The sequence below is a fragment of the Mobula hypostoma genome, chromosome 9 (assembly GCF_963921235.1).
Source record: "Mobula hypostoma chromosome 9, sMobHyp1.1, whole genome shotgun sequence".
NCBI classification, from domain to species: domain Eukaryota; kingdom Metazoa; phylum Chordata; class Chondrichthyes; order Myliobatiformes; family Myliobatidae; genus Mobula; species Mobula hypostoma.
In genome coordinates, this window is record NC_086105.1 from 143,115,920 (window position 1) to 143,140,357 (window position 24,438).

At 41.8% G+C, this 24,438-nt stretch overlaps 1 protein-coding gene across 1 annotated transcript in view; it reads left to right on the top strand.

Moving 5' to 3' along the window:
• Window positions 1-8,921: 8,921 nt before the first annotated feature.
• LOC134352288 (uncharacterized) overlaps window positions 8,922-24,438 on the top strand; it is a 74,648-nt gene continuing 59,131 nt past the window's right edge. Inside the window, exons 1-6 of the mRNA XM_063059578.1 lie at window positions 8,922-9,233; window positions 12,552-12,714; window positions 15,076-15,225; window positions 18,255-18,415; window positions 20,134-20,307; window positions 22,528-22,669. Coding sequence (XP_062915648.1) covers window positions 9,033-9,233; window positions 12,552-12,714; window positions 15,076-15,225; window positions 18,255-18,415; window positions 20,134-20,307; window positions 22,528-22,669 — 991 coding nt within the window. The 5' untranslated portion in view covers window positions 8,922-9,032. The remainder of the gene's footprint in view (window positions 9,234-12,551; window positions 12,715-15,075; window positions 15,226-18,254; window positions 18,416-20,133; window positions 20,308-22,527; window positions 22,670-24,438) is intronic.

Here is a 24,438-nt window from a genome sequence, read left to right on the forward strand (position 1 = left end):
TCCAACTATGGTTCCTACAGACATGTTGTTGATGACTAAAGAGTCTTTTCTGGTGTTTGTTGTTGATGTACTGGTCGGGGCTAAAACTACAACCAAGAGGTCGGATATGATAGAAGTAGTTACTGGATCTGCAGAGAGGTTCCTTGATATGAAACAAGTTTTACCAGAAAAACTACATGAGTATATGACAGACAAATAATCACTGAATACTTCCCAGTTATCAGGGTCAGAGAGTATGGAGGAGCTTCATGTGGATGGAGAGGCCAATAATCAGTATTTGGATGTTTTGAATATTACAATGGAATGCAAGAAGTTTAATTGCAAGTGGTCAAGAATTAAAAAGATTTGTTGGAACTTTTAAAGATAAACCTGATTTGATCTGTATACAGAAGACATGGCTAAAGCCTCATTTAGATGTTGTGATCCGTGGATCTGATAGTTTGAGACCTGACAGAATGGGTAAATCTGTTGGAGGGTGTGCAACTTTCATAAAAACAACACTGCAGTTTAGAAGACTTGACTTTAAATTTAAGCTTGAAATTGTGGCTGTGGAGCTTTGGAGCTCTCGTGGTCAAACAACTTTGATTAACTTTCATAATCCATGTAATATGATGTTATCAGATTTTGATGAAATTGTGATTAAGGTAAGATCCCCAGTAATCTGGGTTGGAGATTTCAATGCCCATAATCTGAGATGGGGTTGTGAATGTAAAGATAGTAATGGAGCGGTGGTAGAGGAGTTTCTAGATAAATACAACATGGTACTTCTAAACTACAGAAGACCTACACGATTTAATATTGTAAAGAATACCTGTAGTCATTTAGACTTATCAATCACTTCCTCAAATTTAGCCAGGGTTGGGGAATGGGATGTTATGGACAGATGCACACTAAGAAGTGATCACTATCCTATATTATGTAGATTTGGTAGAAACTTGATAGTAGAAGTTGAGGAGATGGCTACTAGGTATAATTTTTCTTTGGCCGCTGGGATGAGTTCCTGGACAAAGCTATGGATATAATAGAAGAGATTGATAGTGAGGGCTCCATAGATGATTGGAATGAATCGCTCTGTTCTATAATTCATAAAGTTGCTCAGTTAACTATTCCACTACGGAATGTTCCTAAGTCTCGAGCATTAGTTCCATGGTGGAATAAAACTTGTGATATAGCAATAAGAAACAGAAATAGAGCTTACAGGAAATTAAGAAAGTACCCAGTGCTAGATAATGTTATGGAGTATAAAAAGGAAAGAGCAGTAGCAAGGAGAGCAATTAAAAATGCAAAGAGGGATAGCTGGAGAAGATTTTGTGGAACCCTGCGCCCATAGACGCCTATAAAGCCGCAATGCATGATCATTCACAGAATGTCAGGGATATATAGGAAACCATCTATCCCAGCTTTGCTGGAAGGAGATATTGAAGCTGTAACCAATAGGGAAAAGGCTGATATGTTTGTAGAGGTGTTCCAAGTGTTACACATTTTTGGAGAGCAAGGTGATTTGAGAAAGGAAATTATGTTAAAGGAAAGTTGGAAATTGGACAGGAGTTTGGGTAATAAAAGCTCCATAAATTTATTTTTCTCCCTTCAAGGTTTGCAGGAAGCTATCCAATCAGGTTCAAACACTTTTCCTGGTAGGGATGGACTGTGTTAAGAATTGCTTAAGCATTTAGATGACTCTGTATTAATAGAAATGCTAGCTTTGTTTAATTCAGTGTGGAAAGAAGGAAAATTACCAGAAGAATGGAAGCATGCGGTGGTAGTTTAAGTTTCAAAGCCAGGTAAAGACGCGTCTAGTCCTAGTTTGTATCTGCCTATACCTTTAACATCAGTGCTTTGTAAAACTATGGAACGAATGGTCACCAACAGAATTGCTTATTTTTTAGAAAATAAGGGACATTTTGCTGCCTATCAAAATGGTTTCAGAACTGGAAAATCAACAATCGAATTTGTTGCCCTTTTAGATCATGATATTAAAAAAGCATTTCAAAATAGAGAAGTAATGGTAGATAATAGAGAAGTAAGAAGTGTATTTCTAGATATTGAAAGAGCATATGACTCACTATGGAAGGATGGTTTATTAATTAACCTCTATGATGCGGGAATTAGAGGTAGGATGTTTAATTGGACCAAAGGTTTTCTTACGGAAAGGACAATTCAAGTAAGAATAGGCGGAACAAGCTCCAAGTTACTACGAATAGGTAATGGTACCCCTCAAGGAAGCGTCATTAGTCCAGTTCTTTTTAATGCCATGATAAAAGATACCTTTGATCAGGTAGGGCCAGGATTTGGCAAATCGTTGTTTGCAGATGATGGTGCAATCTGGAAAAGAGGAATTTAAGATTCCTGCATTTAAGACGACTTCAACTGGGCCTGCAGTATTGGGCAAAACTAAACGGCTTCAATCACAGCTCTCAAAGTCTCTTTTGCAGCGGAAGTCGGAGCGCCAATGTAAAATTAAAAGATACCCATTTTGAGATTTGGTTAATAACTGGGCTGTGAAATTGAAACTAATTTAGGAAGACATAGCTGACCAAATTTGCTTGCTACTCATTCCTTTTTGGCTTTTGCCAGAACCAGAAGTAGACCTATTCCTCCTTTTTCAGCTTCAAGGAAGCAGAGCAATGTCAACAGCGTCGATCATAAATGGATATTTAAATAATAAATGGAGATCTTATCTGAAGACTTTTACTGATGGTTCAGTGGACCCATAGAGCAGTAGGGCAGGATTTGGGATGTACGTGTCTCGACTTGGAGTTAAGGTTGGTCACCGGGTTTCAGATGGTGTTTCTGCCTTTGCACCAGAATTATTAGCAATCCTCTGGGCCTTATGCTGGATAGAAGACTCTCGACCATGCAGGGTTATCATCTGTTCAGATTCTGCTGCTGCCTTAGAGGCTATAAAAGGGAATAAATCAAAACCTCGTTCTGACATAGTTACTGAGATTCTCTTAGTTTTGTTTAGAGTAGGGAAGATGGGTTGTGCAGAGAGATTTACATGGACACCTGGACATGCTGGGGTGGAGGGAAATGAAACTGTGGATGACATTGCAAAGTCTTCCTTACAGAGCAGGCAAGAAGTAATTAGGGTACCCCCAGGCAGAGCAGAATTGAGAAGTAGGATAAAAAAAAACGGTGTAGAGAAGAAGTCGCAGGAGGATTGGAAAAATGAACTAAAGAGAAGGCATTTCTTTTCTCGTCACCCATTAGTTAAAAAGGTCTCAGACTGTTACTTTTTAAATCGTAGAGATATGGTGAAATTTACAAGACTTAGGTTGGGGCATTGTGGGCTAAACTATTATTTAAAGATAATAGGAAAACATCCTACTGGATTATGTGACTGTGGTAGCCCAGAGACAGTTCAGCATGTTTTGCTGAGTTGAAATCGATATAAAGTTGAAAGAAGCATATTGTTCAAGAGGCTGTCTGACTTAAATGTATTTTGTTTTTCTATTAAATCCTTGTTTGGCCACCAAGAGAACCACCATCTGATTGAAGAGTTTATTATTCAGTTTATACGTACGAATGGTGTATATTCGAGAATTTGAGTTTCTGGAAATTCTATGATTAATCATAATTCTGCGCAGGGCAGTAATATGCGTAAATGCGTCTAAACTGCCGGAAATAGAAGAAGCGCTCATTGCGCAGTCCCTGTGTTCAGAATGACTCCTCAGTGTGGCTGAGTCGTGCCACTGCTGTTCTGTTGGAATTCCTATGTACAACCTATTGTCTCCGTCACTACATGGGAGCCTGCCATTCCCCGGCACCTGGGTTCAGCACTCACTGTGACACAAGGGTTGTGCTGGAGAAAGCACAATTATCACCACACTACCAGCACCAACATAGCATGGCCACAACTACTTAACCTTAACCTGTACATCTTTGAACTGTTTGAGGAAACTGGAACACCCAGAGGAAACTCCACGTGGTCTTGGGGAAACATACAGACTCCTTACACAGAGGGGTGGGAATCAAACTCCGATCGGTAATCGCTGATGCTGCAATAGCATTACGCCAACTGCTACACTACCCTGTAATTTAAATTCATTTTACTCTCTTCATAGATGCTGCCAGACTTACTGGTAATTTTCAACATTCTCTTTTACCTCAGATTTCCAGCAAGTGTTGTGTCCTCTATCTGTCCATTGTTCTCCCTTCGTCTGTCCTTATTCAAGTCCTTCTATAAGTCTGTCCTCCAGGTAGATCATCTGTGTTTAATCTCCCTCAGACAGCACCACCAACGGTTGTCTCAAAGATTCTCTTGGTCTCTAATTTATCACAGATATTTCCACTGTGCTCCGTTTTCCTGAAGTTGGAAACTTACCTCACTTTAATTTATTTTCCCCTGAGCAAATAGAAAAATAATGCAAAAAATAAAAGATTTACAAGGCTGTTTCTGGAACTGGAGAGTTTAAGGGTTTTGAATTATAAGCTGAACAGATTAGAACTATTTCACTGGAGTGTAGAAGGCTGAAAGGGGAACCTTATCAATGTCTATATAAACTTCCTGTAAGGGGGGCCAGAGGGTACAGCCTCAGAACACAAAAGAACAATTCTTTTGAACAGAGATGAAAACGAGTTCCTTTAGTCACAGGGCGGTAAATCTGTGAAATTGATTGCCACAGATGGCAGTGGATGCCAAGTCATTGCATATATTTAAAGCAGAGATTGAAAGGTTCTTGGTTAATTGGGGCGTCAAAGATTACAGGGAGAAGCCAAGTGAATGGGGTTTAGAGAAATAATAAATCAGACTTGATGGAATGGTGGAGCAGACATTTTGGGCCGAATGGCCTAATTCTGGTCCTATATATCATGGTCTGCCAAATAAAATAATAACGATAAAGGTTGGTTTTATTTCTCACATGTGCAATCAAAACATACAATGAAATGTGTCTTTTTCATCAAGGATCTGCTGGGTGCAGCCTGTAAGGGCCATTGTGTTTCTGGTGCCACCATAACATACCAAAAACTTACTAATTTTTACATCTTTGGAATGTGGGAGGAAACCGGAGCACCCAGCGGAAACCCATGCAGTCATGGGGAGAACAGACAGACTCCTAACAGACAGCAAAGGGAATTGAACCCAATCTTATATCCGGCACTGTAAGGTGGTACACTAAATATTACACTACCATACACTGTACAGTATAAGTTTTAAGTGGCACAGATACGGTGAGGAGCCACAGTCTATTCTCGCAAGGTAGGTGAACTGAAACCTAGAGACAGTGGTTTAAGGTGAGAGGGAGAAGCTTTAAAAGGACCTGAAGGGAAACTTTTTCACCCAGAGGGCGACCTGCATGTGGAATGAGCTGCCAGAAGAATAGGCAGGATAGGGCACAATTACAATGATGGGAACATGGGTAGGAAATGTGCAGTGAGAAGTGGGCTATACACCAGCAAATGGGACAGGCTCATTTCAGCAGCTTGGCTGACGTAAACAAGTTTGGGTTGAAGAGCCTATTTCTGTGCTGTATAGTTCTGTGACTATGATTCAATTTGTTTCCCTTGATTTGAGTAAACATTAACCCTGATCTCTCTCCACAGATGCTACATAACCGACAGACAGTTTCTGCGTTTATGTTGGGCTTCCAGCATCTGCTGCTGTTCCACAATTACCAAGTGCACAAAGACAATGTTTCAGAAGCAGAGGAAGATGAGCAGAGGAGTGTTTGATGGCTTTGGACATCTACTTACTGGAAATTAGAAGAAAGAGGGGACGAAGGAATCTCACTGAACTTTTTGAGCATTCAAAAGTCTAGACAGAGTGGGTGTGCAGAAGATGTTTCCAATGGTACGAGAGTCTAGGACCAGAAGGCACAACCTCAAAATAGAAGGACATCTGTAAGGACAGAGATAAGCAGGAATTTCTTTAGACAGAGTGTGGATAATTTGTGGAATTTATTACCACAGATGGCTGTGGACTCAAGACATTGGGTATATTTAAATGCGAGGTCAAGAGGTTCTTGCTTAGTAAGGGCATCAAAAGTTACAGGGAGAAGACAGGAAATTGGGGTTGGGCGGGAAAGCAAATCAATCATGACCAAGTGGCAGAACAGACTCAATGGGCTGAATGGCCTAATTCTGCTCCTTTGTCATATGGTCTAAATCATCAGATGACTCGGTTCAATCAGGTTAAGTATTATGTTTTGATGGTAATGCAAGTCATGTTAGTTGGCAAGTTCTTCTGTTTTGTAGAGCACTAAAGGCAAACATTAACAGACCAGTTCCCTATATAATCATGTTCTGAATTTGTTCATCACAAATAAAGTGTTTATCCAGTTCAAAAAGCTAGGAAGTGTTTATGTCAGATAACATTTTAAGAATTTTAAAGTTGAGAGTAAATTTATTATCGAAGGATGAATATGTCACCATATCCTACCCTTGCAAGCATTCAGAGTAGAACAAAGAAATACAATAGAAACAATGAAAAGCTACACACAAAGACTGACATGACAAACAACCAATTTGCAAAAGAAGACAAACTGCAAATACAGAAAAAAGAAAATAAAGTCTACAGGATTAGAATAGATTCAACTTTGTTGTCATTTTGCCGAGTACAGATACAAAGCCAATGAAATGCAGTTAGCACCTGACCAGAAATGCAAAGAACAGTGTTATTTACAAAATAACTGCGAATAAAAGTAAGTGCTACAGCACATAAATATAAAAGTACTGGGACAGTACAATATGGGTGCAATGCTGCTTAGCATTGTGACGTGAGGTTCAGCAGGGTCACAGCCTCAGGGAAGAAACTCTTCTTGTGCTTGCTGGTGCGGGAGCAAAGGCTCCTGTAGCACCTACCGGATGGGAGAAGAGTAAAAAGTCCATGGCTAGGGTGAGATGTATCCTTGATAATGCTTTTCGCCCTGCCCAGGCACTATAACTAATAGTGCAGGATGCCACTGGATAGAGTGGAAGTGGAGAGGATGCTTCCTTTAATGGGTGAGTCTAGGACCAGAGGGCATGACCTCTGACTACAGGGATGCCCCTTTAGGAAAGTGATGAGGAGGAATTATGACACAAGGTTGGGGATGTTGTGGATATTATGGAGGGCTGTCAGAGGTTACAGCGGACTTCGATACGATGCAAAACTGGGCTGAGGAGTGGCAGATGGAGTTCAACCCAGATTAATGTGAGGTGGGTTCATTTTGGTTGGTCAAATATGATGGCAGAATATAGTATTAATGGTAAGACTCCTTGGCAGTGTGGAGGATCCCAGGGATCTTGGGGTCCAAGTCCATAGGACCCTCAAAGCTGCTGCGCAAGCTGACACTGTGGTTAAGAAAGCATACAGTGCATTGGCCTTCATCAATAGTGGGATTGAATTTAAGAGCCGAGTGGTAATGTTACAGCTTTATAGGACCCTAATCAGATCCCACTTGGAGTACTGTGCTCAGTTCTGGTCACCTCACTACAGGAGGGTGTGGAAACTATAGAAAGGGTGCAGAGATTTATAAGGATGTTACCTGAATTGGTGAGCATGCCCTAAGAGAATAGGTTGAGTGAACTTAGCCTTTTCTCCTTGGAGCAGCGGAGGATGAGAGGTGACCTGATAGAGGTGTATAAGATGATGAGAGGCATTGATCATGTGGATTACTAGAGGTTTTTTCCCAGGGATGAAATGGCTAACACAAGGGGGCATAGTTTTAAGGTGCTTGGAAGTAGGTACAGAGGGGATGCCAGGGGTAAGTTTTTCACACAAAGTGGGGTGGGTGCATTGAATGCACTGCCAGCAACGGAGGTGGAGGCGGATACAATACGGTCTTTTAAGAGACAGTTGGATAGGTACATGGAGCTTAGAAAAAATAGAGGGCTGGGTGGCAGAGAAATTCTAGGCGGATTCTAGAGTAGGTTACACGGTTGGCACAACATTGTGGGCTGTAGGTACTGTAATGTGCTGTAGATTTCAATGTTTCTAAAGCTAATCTTTCATCTTTAAGGGTGATCTTTTATGATTACAGCTGTCAGGTACTGACACAAAATGGAAAGGTTAGCTATCTGAAACTGTTGAATTCAGTGTTGTATGGTAATGTTTGCAGTGTGCCAGGTGAGAATATAAGGTGCAGGTCTTTGAGACTAGATTGGGTTTCTTTGGAATATTGAGTGACAGAGGCTGAGGGGAGATCTATGGGAGGCTTAAAATAGAATAGACAGACTGTATCTCCTTCCCAATGTTTAAACGTCTTATACCACAGGGCATGCATTTAAGATGAGAGGGGATGTGAGGTTTAAGTTTTGTACACAGAGAGTGGAGGGCATCTGGCATGTGTTGCCTGGGGTGGTGGTAGTAGGGACTTTGAAGAGAGGTTTAGATAGGCACATGAATGTGAGGGAAAAGGAAGAATATGGTCATTGTGTAGTGAGAAGAGGATAGGTTAGCTGGTCATTTGATTACTAATTTTAATTTGATTGGTTCAGCACAACATTGTGGCCACAGGACCTGTTCTGGGCTGTACTGTTCTATGTTCTATATTCTATTGTGAGATTCAAATATCAGAAGTCAGATTGTGCTTAGGGGTTAAGAATGAATTGGGACATCCTCTGGAGGCTCTGGGTCACTGAGCAGAGGTTTCTGCCAAAGTGGACATCCAATGTGCAGCACCCAGTGTCCTATAGGCTTACAACCAGCGACCTGTTGATGCAGACTCAGGTTCCTCTCCAGGACAACTCATCTGACATGTAGCTCATTCTGTCAAAGGCCTTTTCCACCAATTTCCAAATATCTTTGATGATGGAGTTACTTATAAGCAGAAGAAAATACTTCAATACTGTAAAATAGTTAATAATTATTCATAATCAATTAAATTGACTTTAGTTTGTAGGCAGAAGAGCCTTTTCCTGTGCTGTGTACGAAAGTGAGAGTTTGTCCCTTTGGACCAACTGTTAATGTTTAATTACAATGTTGTGCACCTCTGCCAAGATTTAAGTGTTGCACCTTTGTCTGAACCCTGGAAGATCCTTTATTGTGAAGGGTCCATCTTACCCCCAAGGATTTCTTTCTGATTGCGAGCATGCGAATTAATTAATAAATCATGTCTTTCCTAAGCTTGTTTGCTGAGGACACAGTCACACTGATCCTTTTCCCACTTCTGACTGTGTTTTGTCTGATGTACTTTTACACGGGGTGTAAACCCTCAGCAATTTACAAGCTGCCCCCGGGTCCAACCTGTCTGCCTTTGATCGGAAACCTACACACGCTGGATCTGAAGATGCTGCACCAGAGTCTTACAGAGGTAAGGAAGTGAACTGGAATTGGAACTGAAATTGGTTTATTATTGTCCGATGTACTGAGGGGCAGGGAGAAGCTTGCTTTACATGCCATCCACACAGATGTCTGTGGACTGCGAAGCCATGAAGAGAGCAAATCCACTGCATTGATATTTTATGCAGTTGAGTTAAAATCTCTGTGATGTTATTCCAATCTTCTGCTGCATGATCTCACGTTGTGTCAAGTCCCTTTCAGCCATTGTGGCTGTGTGACACTCCAGTGACCTTGTTTCAGCCCCTGACCTCTGGTGCTGTCTGGGCAGAATTTGTACATTCCACATGAACGTTTCTCCTGGGTGGTCCAGTTCCCTCACAAATCCCAAAGGCAGCTTAACATGCAGCCATGTGAATTCATTGCTCTGGCTTCACTTCCAATATCTCATCTCCCTCTCTCATTCCCTCAAACTTCCCTCTCTTAACAGTTTCTCAGTCCCCTGTCTTAATAACTCCCTTCATATTTGATTGTTTGCCTGTCGTATCCAAAGATGACAAAGAAACAATGAGTTTTTAAAGCTGGGGCAGTTCCACTCTCTCAACCTTGGAATCTGCAGAACTGTCTTCTTGGCTGTTGGATCTCACTGTTGATCACATCCATCCAGTCTGACAGCATTGTCTTTGCATGCTATGAGGCCCACCAGCTACCCTCATCAGGTCTGCCTGTCTGTCAAAGAGATATAGCAGGATATGGCCACTGCTGCATGAAAATCTCTACCTGGAGCCACAGCTGAGAGCTCCTGGTGAGTGTTTGGTGGGGTTTGAAGGTGAATGAGCCAGCTCGGATTGGACACAACAAACCCACCATTGATCATGTCTACATGAAACGTTGTTACAGGAAAGCTGGATCCATCATCACAGCTCCTATCACCCAGAACATGCTCTCTTCTCACTGCTGGCATCAGGAAGAAGGTACAACAGTCTTGGGAATAACACAACCAAGTTGAGGAATCATTACTACCCTGCAACCATCAGGCTCTTGAACCAAAGGGGATAACTTCATTCAACTTCACTTGCCCCATCATTGAAACATTCCCACAACCAATAGACTCACTCTCAAGGACATTTTATCTCAAGTTTTCTATATTTACTGCTTATCTATTTATTGTTATTGTTTATTTTTTACATGTTTGCACAATTTGTTGTCTTCTGCACTTTGGTTGAATGCTCACTAGTTGGGCATTTTTTAATTGATTCTGTTATAGCTATTTTTCTGTAGGTTTGCTGAATATACCCACAAGAAAATGAATCTCAGGGTATTATATGGTGACATATACAGTATTTACTTTGAAAATAAATTTACTTTGAACTTTGAACACCTCTCCTTCCATGGTACAGTGTCAATTTCTGTCTCCTGTGAAAAAGCAACAGAAGATTTGCTCCCTTTAATGCATTACATGAATGAAAATTGTTATTGCTCACTGTGAAGTTGATATAAATGAGAGAAATATATTTCCTCCTCTTTGACAATGCTTAGTAAATTACACTCTCACTTACCTGAAAATTATTATTTCTGTAGATGTATAGGACCTAAAGTTCTGTGCAGGAAAGGTCCTGGGATGAGGAATTTCAGTTACATGGTCGGACTAATGGAAATGAGAAATGAGACTGGTATCTAGAGAGTTGAAAGGAGCTTGGAGTTGGAATTGGAATTGGTTTATTGTTGTCACGTGAACTCAGATACAGTGAGAAGCTTGGCTTGCATACTGTTCATATTCATCAGATCATTACTTCCCAGCTCTTTACTTCATTCTTGCTCCTCCAGGTTTCACTTATCACCTGGTGTTTCTCTCTCCCTTCCCCCTACCTTTTAAATCTACTCCTCAGCTTTTTTTTTCTCCAATCCTGCCAGTTTTGTAAACTGTTCATACAGATCAGATCATTACATTGTGCATTGAGGTAAAACAAGGTGAAAAAATAACAACACAGAGTAAAGTGTAAAAGCTACAGAGAAAGTGCAGTACAGTACAGGTAGACAATAAAGTGTATCTCGGTACGTTTGACAATAATTAACAAAGTCCAATACCAACATCAAAACGTTTCCAAACAGCAGGAACTTTGTTAGCAGCACAATGCTAGTACAGAACTGTTTCAGATCTTCACAGCTTTCTTGACTTTTTGAAGAGCAGATAAATAGTTTCAATGATCTTTCAGAAGCAACCTAAATTCAAAACTTCAAAGTTCAAAGTAAATTTATTATCAAAGTACATATTGATCTCTATATACTACCCTGAGATTATTCTTCTTGCTGGTATTCATAGTAATACAAAAGAAATACAATAGTATCTATGGAAAACTACACGCAAAGACTGACAAATAACCAATTTGCCAAAAAAAAAGATACAAAGCATGTAAATAAATTATACTCAGAACATGAGTTGTAGAGTGCTTGAAAGTGAATCAATAGTTTGTGGAATTAGTTCAGTGTTGAGGTGAGTGACATTATCCACAATGGTTCAGAGTAATACTGTCACTGAACCCGATGGTATGGGACCTGTCCCCAGTTCCTTGTTTCTGATGTCAGCAGCAAAAAGAGAACAGATGAGGACAAGGGATTTCCTGGGAGAATACTTGATGGCCCATATACCCAGCGCAGGAGAAACCAGCAGAGGCCAATATTGCACCAAATTATCTGACACATACATACCTTGTGCTTTAAATACCTCCCTGCATGCAGCCTTGGCACCGCCAATCTGTCCACCAAGATACACTCAGTTGCCACGTTATTAGGTACGGGAGGTATCTAATACAGTGGCCACTGAGTTTATTTCTGTTTGTTCATGGTCTTCTGCTGCTGTAGCCTGTCCACTTCAAGATTTGACGTGCTATATGTTCAGATGTGCTCTACTGCACACCACTGTTGTAATGTGAGGTTATTTGAGTTACTGAAACTTCCTTTCAGTTTGAATCATTCTGGCCATTCTCCCCTGACCTCTGTCATTAACAAGGCATTTTCACCCACAGAACTAGTGTTCACTGCATTTTGGCACCATTCTCTGTAAACTCTAGAGACTGTTGTGCATGAAAATCCCAGGAAATCAGCAGTTTCTGAGATACTCAAACCACTTCATCTAGCACCAGCAATTTTTCCACACTCAAAGTCACTTAGAACACATTTCTTCCCCATTCTGATGTTTGTTCTGAACAACAACTGAACCTCTTGACTATGCCTGCATGCTTTCATGCATTGAATTGCTGCCACATGATTGGCTGATTAGATATTTACATTAATGAGCAGGTGTTGCCACTGAGTGTAATTGCATTGATGGGATGTTCCCCTTTGTTCTCAGTTATCGGAGCAGTATGGACCTGTGTTTACCATTCAGCTGGGAGTGGAAAAAGCAGTGGTCCTCACAGGCTACAAAGCAGTGACAGAGGCTCTTGTGGATCAGGCGGATGAGTTTGCAGAGAGAGCAAAGATCCCCGTGTTGGAAATGCAGGCAAATGGTTACGGTAATAGATATTTCCCTATTTCCTTACAAAGCCTTGTTGATATATTTACTTTATCACAAAACAATGGAAGTTTATTTTACAGATTAGAGTGGCAGAGTACATGAGCAATCTTGGCCCCCCTCCCCAGAACAGGAAGCAATTCCCAGTGGAGACAGTAATGAAGGAAGAGAACAGATTTATTGTGTGCATTTCATAATTTCCAGTTGTGTGGAAGACAATATTCAGCACCGATGAAAGCCATAAGACATATCTCAGAGTGGGGCCGGCTGGTGGCGCAATGACATCAGCGCCGGACCCTGGATGGAGGTTCCCGGGTTGGAACCCAGCCGTGTCCGCTCCCGAGTACGCTTTCCATCCGTGCCGAGTTGAGTGTCGAGATCGCAACTCAACCTTGTAAAATAAGAGGAAAAATACTGCGAAAGGTCTGTGTGAGGAGTGGTGTCCCACACAGTCTTTCTCTCGCTCCACGCCTTGTTGTACAGGCATGAAAAAGACATCGTCCCGCCAACATCGCGCACGCCAAAAAAAAAAGACATAGGTTAGAAGCAGAATTACGTCATTTGGCCCATCGTGTCTTCTACATCATTCCATTATGGCACATCATTATCCCTTTCAACCTCATAGTCCTGTCTTCTCCTTTGACATTCTCACTAATCAAGAACCTATCAACTTCTGCTTTAAATATGTCCAGTGACTAGGCTTCCAGTTTGTTTTGGTCTGCATCTGGAGTATTGCTTACATTTCTGGTCACTCCATAATAGGAAGGATGTCGAAGCTTCAGAGAAGATGCAGAAGAGGTTTACCAGGATTAGAGGGCAGGTGCTATAATGAAAGGGTTGTTTCGTGTGGAGTGGCAGAGGCTGAGAGATCTGATAGAGGCTTTAAGGTTATGAGAGGCATAGGTAGTGCACAGACAGTCTCTTTTTCCAAGGGTTGAAATGTCTAATTCCGGATGGCATGCAGTTAAGGTGAGATGGGGTGATTTCAAAGGAGATGTGAGGGGCAGGTTTTTTTTATACAGAGAGTGGTGGGTGCCTGGAGTACACTGCCTGGGGTGGTGGTACAGACAGAAACATCAGGGACCTTTTAGAGGTGGTTAGATAGGCACATCAATGTGAGGAAAATGGAAGGATATGGACAGAAGAGATTAGTTAGTCCAGATGCAGCATAAAAAATCACAATAAAAATCAAAAATGTAAAAATAAAAATAATCCTATAAGACACAACGTGCAAGTAACTGTTACATACACAGACTGATTGTGTATACACAAAGTGATGTGGGTGACGTGTATATAGTGGTGGTGAGAGGTGTGGAGGGGTAGTTTAGTGGGTGGAGGTGTTGATCAGCCTGACAGCTCAGGGGAAGTAATTGTTTTAGAATCTAGTAGTCCTGGTGTGGATGCTGTGTAGCCTTTTTCCTGATAGGAATGGGACAAACAGTCCATAAGTAAGGTGGATGGGATCCTTCATGATACCTCTGGCCTTTTGATCATGTGGATAGTCAGAGGCTTTTTCCCAGGGCTGAAATGGCTAGCACCAGAGGGCACAGTTTTAAAGTGCTTTGAAGCAGGTACAGAGGAGATGTCAGGGGTACGTTTTTTTTTAATGCAGAGAGTGGTGAGTGCGTGGAATGGGCTGCCGGTGACGGTGGTGGAGGTGGATACGATAGGGTCTTTTAAGAGACTCCTGGATAGGTACATGGAGTTGAGAAAAACAGAGGGGTATGAGGTAACTCTTGTGTGGGCACGTGGCCAAGTGGTTAAGACATTGGACTAACTACTTGAGCCCCAGCCGAGGGAACGTGTTGTGTCCTTGAGCAAGGCACTTAATCACACATTGCTCTGTGACGATACTGGTGCCAAGCTGTATGGGTCCTAATGCCCTCCCCTTGGACAACATCGGTGGCATGGAGAGGGGAGACTTGCAGCATGGGAAACTGCTGGTCTTCCATACAACCTTGCCCAGGCCTGCGCCCTGGAATATGAAGACTTTCCAGGTGCAGATCCATGGTCTCGCAAGACTAACGGATGCCTTAATGAGCAACCCTAGGTAATTTCTTAAGTAAGTACACGTTTAGTACAGCATCGTGGGCCGAAAGGCCTGTATTTTCCTGTAGGTTTTATATGTTCCTATGTTTTTTTTTCCAGCACCTTTCTGTACATACTGTATGTTTGTTGTGTTGCAGTTTCTGGACCACACAGTATTGTGGCATGTAAGGATGCTCTCAGCTGAACATCTGTGCAAGTTTGTGAGGTTATCTCATTTGTTGGGAACGGCCATGAAGTGGAGACTGAGAAATGCCAAAAGATTCTTCCTCTTGGCTAGACGTTCTCACAAGTTTTCATTGCATGTGGTTTTTAGGGATTTCTTTTGGACACGGGGAATCATGGAGACAAATGCGAAGATTCACTTTAACGACGTTACGCAATTTTGGAATGGGCAAGAAGACAATTGAGGACAAGATAATTGAGGAGGCCAAGTACCTGGTGCAAGAGTTGGAATCTCACCGAGGTTGGAGCCTTACTTAAGTTCATTCTTCTGCTCTGGGTGGTACGTTGGATTGAACAAGTGACATTTGCAGAGCAGACAGTTCAGTTATAATTTCCTATCTTTAAACCTCTAGCAGCCTGTAGTCATGCTGGGTGCCTGTTGCAGAGGTCAACTGGTAAATGAATTTATTATTGTCCTGTGTTCTGAGGTCCAGTACTCCAGGATTCTGGTGGTCTGGACTGGCAGATTTACCCGAGTATTCGATATAACTCCTATTAATGCACAAACAGACTACTAATTCCCCCCCTTTTGGAAAGTGCTACAAGGCTTCTACAACAAAAAAAAATCACACCATCTTAAAAGTTTCTTCCATAAGGCTGTTAATCTGATCAACCATTCTAGTTATATGCCCCACCTCCTCTATCTATTAACTCTGTCACTGCACTGCAAACTCTTTAAATCACTTTTACAATGTTGATTACATTGTAAACACATGCTGGTATTTATGTATTTATGCACATTTTATTCCATACCTGCATTTCAAACTTTATCCTTATATAAATCTTTATTCTTCATAATTGTTGAACGTTGTTGCTTCTTGTTGCATGTTGTGCCCTGGCCAACACACCACAGTAAATTCATAATATATGTAAATGTATATGGCAAATAAAGTCGATCCTTGATTGCAGATTTTTGACACGGGCAAGTTTCAGGAAAGTGTAGGAACGGTGAAGTTAAAGTGAGTGTGAGAATGAGTGAACTAGATGCTGCACTGTTGGGGTTTCCAATAGTCATGGTAGCATAGCACAAGAAAACAATGCTTTGCAGAGATCAGGATCCAATTCCCCCTACTGCCTGTAAAGAGCTTGTTGTTCTTCCTGTGACTGCATGGGTCTCCTCTCGGTGCTCTGGCTTCCACTCCCATTTAAAGAAAACATAGTAAACTTTGGGCAAACTATGTTGGTGCCAGAAGCGCGGCGACACTTGCGGACTGCCCCCAACACATCCTCAGACTGTGTTGGTTATTACCGCACAGAACACATCAGAATCGGGTTTATTATCATCGGCATGTGTCGTATACTCCTCTGTATGTTTCGATATACAAGTGACAAAAGAGCTTATCGTATCCAATTTTGGAACAATCGATTGGAAAATTGGTTTATTATTGTCACATGTACCAAGGTACAGTGAAAAACCTGTCTTGCATACGAATAATCTGTTCTAGGGCTTCCAGCCTGGTACAGGTATCAATTATAACTGACATTTTAATGACAAACTCTGCCTTCTTCATCTGGGATGATGTCTGGGCATGTCTGTTCCAGTGGTATTTATACCCCTGTGGTCCTTTACTCCTGATTGGTTAGTCCTCATCCAATCAGGTTTCTGCTCTCACACCTTGTTTACAATTAAATTCCAGTTCTTACTTAAACACCTTTGTCTTTGTTAAAATTCCCTGAGAAGGCGGAGCAGCATATATCAGCCAGACTGTGGAAACCTGCAACCAGGAGCACAGGGTTCTATTTGGGTTACCTGGAGAAGGAGGCGGTAGCAGAACATTGCACTCGCAATGGCCATAGGATTGACTTTAATGGCAGAAAGCAATGGGTTTTGGGATCACCTGGTAAAGGAAGCTATTGAAATCAAACTGGAGGAAAATAATTTTAATAAAGACGAAGGTCTCGTTTGAAGTAAGAACTGGAATTCAATAGTAAACAAGGTGGGAGAGCGGAAACGTGATTGAATGAGGACTGGCCAATCAGGAGGGACGGACTATGGGGGTATAAATGCCACCGGACTAGATATACCCAGGCATCATCCCTGATGAAAATGGAAGAATTTGTCATCAAGATGTCAGTCATACTTGATATCTGTACCCCTCTGGAATCCTGAGAAGAGTTTATTTGTTATAGAGGCCAGGAAGGTGCTAGATCCTTTTTGTCTTGTCTACCATTCATACAGATGAGTTAATTACAATTGTACAAGGTAAAGCAATAACAGAATACAGAATGAAGTGCTACAGTACAGAGAAAGTGCGGTGCAGATAGAGGGTGCAGTGGAAGGTCACAATGAGTTAGATTACAATTGCAGAGTATTGGAGTTATACTCACTTTCTCCCTCAGCCAGCACCAACCCTTGAATAGAACTGTGCCTGTTACTTCTGCCATGGCCAAAGTTGTCTGCTCTATAGTTTTTGGAGAATGATTTGACCATGAGGACAAAATATTTCTCACTGTAAGTAAACTCATACTGCTTGGATTTTCCAGAGTCAAGGTATTTATTCAGAACTACAAACTCAGGTTACATTACTGATTCTGGACAGATGATTTCAGCCATTTTTCCACAGTGACTCCAAATCCCTTCATTAGCTGTAAGATGCTTTGTGAACTTGCAAGAGAGACATGGAAGGGCCCTTTAAATGTTATCTAAATGCAAGTCATTCTTTATCCTGACAAACACAAATTTAAAAGTTCAAAGTAAATGTATTATCAAAGTACGTATATGCCACCGTATACACTACCCTGAGATTCATTTCTTGCAGGCATTCACAGGAAAATAAAGAAATGCAATAGAATCAATGAAAAACTACATGCAAAGACTGACAGCCAATGTGCAAAAGAAGACAAACTATACAAATAAAATAAAGTAATAGGTAGATTGAAGGTTAGATAGATAATACTCAGAGCATGGGTTGTAGAGTCCTTGAAGTTGTGGAAACAGTTCAGTTGAGATGGGTGAAGTTATCCGCGCTGGTTCCAAAGCTGGTGAGAGGCTAATAGTTTGTTTCTGATCTTATTGGTGTGGTACTTAAGGCTCCTGTACCTCCTAAAGGACACAGCCTTGTGTTGCACCAGTGCTGATGGTGATTGTGGAGGAGATGTTCTTCCCAATCTATGCTGACGGAGTACTGACTGAAACTTAGATAATTCACAGCTTGTATAATCACAAAACTACGTTAGCAAAGAAGGTGAAGTTGTAATACACATATATTGCATTGCCTTTTTATTTCTAGCCTAACTTTGAACAAGATGTTGATATGCTCTCTTTGGCAGACCGACCATTCAATACAACTGTGCCTGTTACCTCTGCCATGGCCAATGTTATCTGCTCTATAATTTTTGGAGAACGATTTGGATACAAGGATGAAATATTTCTCACCATAACAAAACTGATACGCGAAAATTTTAATCTGCTTGGATCTTCCAGAGTGCAAGTAAACTGTATATTCAGTATTACAATGGAATTCTGCTTTGAACTATTTTTGAATGGCATATTGCCATTATAGTGCTGCTTGTTGAAATACACATGAGAGTTTATATGTTTACACACTACATCACTGTACATTCCATGGCCATTTTATTAGGTACTTCTGTACATCTACATATTAATGGAAATATAGTCATGTGACAGCAACTCAATGCATAAAACATAAAGACATAGTCAAGAGGCTCAGCTGTTCTTCAGAGCAAGCATCAGAATGGGGGAAGAAATGAGATCTAAGTGACTGACTGTGGAATGATTCTTGGTGCCAGATGGGGTGGTTTGAGTATCTTAGAGACTACTAATCTCCTGATATCTTCACACATAATAGTCTCTACAGTTTATAGAGAATGATGCAAAAACATCCAGTGACCAGCAGCTCTGTGGGTGAAAATGCCTCATGAATGAGAGAGATCAGGGGAGAATGATGAGACTGGTTCAAGCTGACAGGAAGGCAACAGTAACTCAAATAGCCACATGTTACAACAGTGGTGTGTAGAAGAGCATCTGTCACTGCACAACACATCAAACCCAGAAGTGGATGGGCTACAGCAGCAGAAGACCACAACATACACTCAGTGGCCACATTTTAGATACAGTACATGTATGTACAGTACAGTTCCTACCTAATAAAGTGACTTCTGTGTGTACAATGCATTGCTAATACCCCACTATGTGGAAGTTATCATAGGATCAAAATCACCAAGCACTGCAGGACTGAAGTGGGTCCTTTAGCCCACCTAATCTGTACTGAATTGTTATTCTGCCACGTGCCTTTCAAATGTTGTTAATATACCTGCCTCAACCACTCTCTTGCAGTTCATCCCATATAGGATTAATAGGTACATTTAATGTCAGAGAAATGTATACAATATTCATCCTGAAATTCTTTTTCTTCGCAAACATCCATGAAAATAGAGCAGTGCCCTAAAGAATGAATGACAGTTAAACGTTAGAATCCCGAAGCCCCTCAACTCCCCCTTCCCATGCATAAGCAGCAGCAAAGCACCAACCACCCTCCCCCCACTAGCAAAAGACCACCTTCTCGGTAAAAAAGTTGCCCCTCAAGTTTCCTATAAGTCATTCATTTACCACCCTAAACATCTGCCTGTTGGTTCTTGATTACCTAGCCCTTACATTTATAAGGCACTTGCTTTGGAAAGGTTTAGAGGGACGTGGGCCAAACGTGGGCAAATAGGACTAGCATAGGACAGTTGGGCCGAAGGGCCTGTTTCTGGACTATATGACTCCAGTCTCTATGTAGTTCACCATGTCAATACTATCTCAAATCAATCCCATTCCTCCACTTATTTCCTTGTTATATATTCATTTGCGCATGCCCATTAACATCCATTGGAATTGGTTTATTTTGGTTGTATGTACATACATATTAAGTTCGTCCTATGTTGAGTTCAATGTTGACTGACAACTCCTGCCAAACTGCTGTTGCAAAACTGTTCCTTTGGATTCATCAGCTGCATGAAGAAGGTGAGCCTGTACTCAGGCAGCAGCTCACTCCCCATGTCACACTGCCCTGGCTTGTATGTCACCTGGATAGCTGGGACACAATATCTATGGTTGACCGTGACCAACGGAGGGCCTCAATCAGTCTATGTTCTACAGAACAGTGGTGAACCATTTGGTGGACTAAACATGTTCTATATTCCTCAGATGTACAACGCATTTCCTTTCCTCGGCTTTCTACCTGGAACTCACAAGAAAATCTTTCAAAATCGAACACAGATGGTTCAGCTTATCCAGAGTTTTTACATAGAACATCAGAAAACTCTGAATGAGAACAATATAAGGAGCTTGATTGATGCTTTCTTGGTAAAACGAGAAGAGGTACACAAAAATTTTGCTAACATTAGTGATAAAGTGCAGAATAGGCCATTCGGCCCTTCGAACTGTGCCGTCAGCAGCACCCGACTTAACCCTAGCTCATCACGGGACAATACACAATGACCTACTAACCTACTAATTGGTACATCTTTGGACTGTGGAATTCAACCAGAGGAACTGGAGGAAACCCACGCATTGCAAACGGAGGACGTACAAACTCCTTACAGAGGACGTCGGAATTGAACTCTGAACTCCAACTCACCGAGTTGTAATAGCATTGTGCTAACTGCTACGGTTGCATGGCGCCTCACGGTATTTATTTTAGATGAAGTATGCTCAGTAGAAAGTACTGGAACTACTCAGCAGATCAGGCAGCAAGTGGAAATGGAATTGGTTTATGAGTTTATTATTTCTCACATGTGTAGTATCAAGATATCGAAACGTCCAAACAAAAGCTTTGTTTGCCTTGATGACCAACCCAGTTTCAATATGTGCTGAGGGTAGCCTGCAAGTGTTGCCATGCCTCTGGTGCCAACATAGTATGCTCACAGCCTAGTAACTCTAACCCGTGCATCTTTGGAATGTGGGAGGTAACGAAAAAAACCAATGCAGTCGCGGGGAGAACGTACAAACTCCTTACAGGCAGCGGTGGGAATTGAATCCTGAATGTTGGTGATTTGATAGTGTTAACTATGCTGTTGTGCTGTCCACTATGCTACCATTCCAACCCCTCAACCCCCACCACTACCCTCTGCCCAGTGGGTGGGGGAGAAGAGATCACGTCCAGTGATTTTGATTACACTGGCTGCTTTACCGAGGCAGAGAGAAGTGGAGCATTCAGAAATGATGATTGCTGCTCCAGATCTCTCCTTAACCTCGCTGACACTGATGTAGCAGATGCAAAAAATCCCTGTTTTATGTCTTAGTCCCAGTGGAGGTTCCCTGCTTCGTGTCCCGATCCCAGTGGAGGTTCCCTGCTTTGTGTCCTGATCTCAATGGAGATTCCCTGCCTCTTGTCCCACTGCCAGTGGAGATACCCCTGCAAGATTTGTTTTCCTAACATTGGGAGAGTGTTTTTGGGAAACTATTGCCTTGCATTTCTCTGTTCTCAGCTGCTGGTGTTCTGTTTCTCAAATCTGAACAACAGTCGTCCCTCAATTAGTTTTCTCCAGCCAATCCAGAATATTAACCTTGCATATTTATTCTTTATAGCAAACTCCTAATGCAGAGGTTGTATAGAGCTTTGGTCAGACTGCACTTGGAGTATTGTGAGCAGTTCTGGGCCCCTTTATCTAAAATAGGAGAGGTCCCACAGAAGGTTCACAAGAATGATGTTGGAAATGAAAGAGTTAAGAGCCTCTGCTTGCTGGAGTTCAGAAGAATGAGAGAGCATTCTCATTGAAACCTATCAAATCTTGAAAGGTCTGGATTCAGTGGCTGTGGAGAGGATGTTTTGTGTAGTAGGAGAGTCTAATACCAGAGGGTACAACCTCAGAACACAAGAATGTCCCTTTAGAATGGAAATGAGGAGGAATTTCCTTAGCCATAGGGTGGGGAATCTGTAGAATTCATTGTTGCAGACGGCTGTGGAGACAAATCATTGGGTATATTTACCCAATGACAAAGGTTCCTGACGAAGGGTCTCGGTCCAAAACGTCGACTGTAACTCTTCCTATAGATGTTGCCTGGCCTGCTGCGTTCACCAGCAATTTTTGTGTGTGTTGGGTATATTTAAAGCCTAGCTTGGTAGATTATTGATTAGTAAGGGTGTCAAAGATTACAGAGAGAAGGTAGGCGAATGGGGTTGAGGGGGATAAAAAATCTGCCACGATGGAATGGTGGAGAAGACTCGATGGGGTGAATGGCCTAATTCTGTTCCTATCTTCTATGGTCTTGTGGTCTTACGCATGTAAATGTGAATGGTGAGTAAAGCTGATCTTTGATTTTTGGTCCTTATTTTCTCCACATTCTCATTATAATTACTCCAGATTCTGCCGCTCAATGTTACTGGCCTTGGAACATGGGAGAAATCCACTGGGAGTGCATGCGAACTCCACACAGAGAGGTCCTGAGGTCAGGTTTGAAGCCAGGTCTCTGGTGCTGTGAGTCAGCAGCTCCACTAGTTGAGTTCCTGTGCCAACCTGAGTCCTGTTTCCTAAACACTAGTCTGACAGCACTGGTTCCAAACTAATTTCATGTTTTATCTTTTTTTTCATTTCAAAGGAATCAAGTAATGCTGATTCTTATTTCCATGACAACAACTTGGTGACTTCAGTAACCAACCTCTTTGCGGCCGGAACGGATACCTCCTCTTCAACGCTGCGCTGGGCCATTCTACTGATGATGAAGTACCCACAAATTCAAAGTAAGAGATTATTTAAACTTATTTATCTACCTGTTTACCTGAATAAAATCTAATTCTGTCAAAATTCCGTGCTTGATTTCAAAGGTATGAAACAACCAGCAGCAGTGAGTCATAGAGTCATATAACATGGAAGCAGGCCATTCAGCCCAAATAGTCTGTGCTAACCTATCTGATACAGTCCCATTTGCGGGTCGGGATGATTTCTTACCTGAATGACTGGCCCTTATGACAAGTTAATCACTAGTTCTGATTGAGAACTCTCCCAGAAAACTTTACCTTCTGGATTCTTCCTTCAGTAGTCAATAATCAGCTTTTTGGTTTCACCAATGTTGAGTGATCCCAACCAGTCCTTCCAGGTGGGGTGTCACTTCATCTGTCATATACTGTTTCCAGTGTTCCCGGTGTGGCCTCCTGTATATGGGTGAGACCTGACGTAGATTGGAACACCACTTTGCTGATCACCTATGCTCCATCCACCAGAGAAAGCGGGATCTCCCAGTGGCCACCCATTTTAATTCCACTTCCCACTCCCATTCCGATTTTTCTATCCATGGCCTCTTCTGCTGTTGTGATGAGGCCACACTCAGACTGCAGGAACAACACCTTATATTCCATCTGGGTCGCCTCCAACCTAATGGCATGAACATTGATTTCTTGAACTTCCAATAATGGCCCCCGCCCTCTTCTCCATTCCCCATCCCCTTTTCCCTCTCTCACCTTATCACCTGGCCTACCTATCACCTCCCTCTGGTGCTCCTCCCCCATTTTCTTTCTTCCATGGCCTTCTGTCCTCTTCTATTAGATTCCCCCTTCTCCAGCCCTGTATCTCTTTCACCAATCAACTTCCCAACTTTACTTCCCCCTTCCCCCTCCCGGTTTCACCTATCACCCTGTATTTCTCCTTCTCCTGCCCCCGCCTTTTAACTCTACTCCTCATCTTTTTTTTTCCCAGTCCTGCTGAAGGGTCTTGGCCCAAAACGTCGACTGTACTCTTTACCATAGATGCGTCCAGGCTGGCTGAGTTCCTCCAGCTTTTGTGTGTGTTGTTTGGATTTCCAGCATCTGCAGATTTTCTCTTGTTTGTGTTGAGTGAGTGGTTGTCGCTGTGGCACAATTCAACTGGACTTTCAGTCTCCGTCCCATACATTGATTCATCATGGTCTGTGATTTGGCCAACAACAGTTTTCATATACAGTCTGTATAGCTTTTCATATGTAAATGGTATTGTATTTCTTTGTTTGCCTGTAAATGCCTGCAAGAAAATGAATTTCAAGGTAGTATATGGTATTAGTGGAGGTGATATTAATTTCAGTTCTATGTTTTATAGTTAAAGGTTTTCAAAAAAAGAAAGAAAGATGTCCTCCCAGTAAAGTATGCTGGAAAAATTAAATTTCTCAAAACCCACAGGGTCACGGGGAGAACATACAAACTCCTTGCAGACAGTGGCGGGAATTGAACCTGTTTCACTGGCGCTGCCATTTCTAACCGCTAGTCTATTCTCTGCAACTTGAAAGTTCAAAGTACATTTAATATCAAAGTACATATATATCACTAAATAAAAGCCTAAGGTTATTTCTCTTGCCAGCATACTGAATAAATTCATAGAATAACAACCATTACAGAATCAATGAAACACCATACCAACTTGGGCATTCAACCAAAAGACATCAAATTGTGGAAATACAAAAAAAGCAAAAGATAAAGAATTAAACAATAAATATCAGGAACATGAGATGAAGAGTCCTTGAAAGTGAGTCCATAGGTTGTGG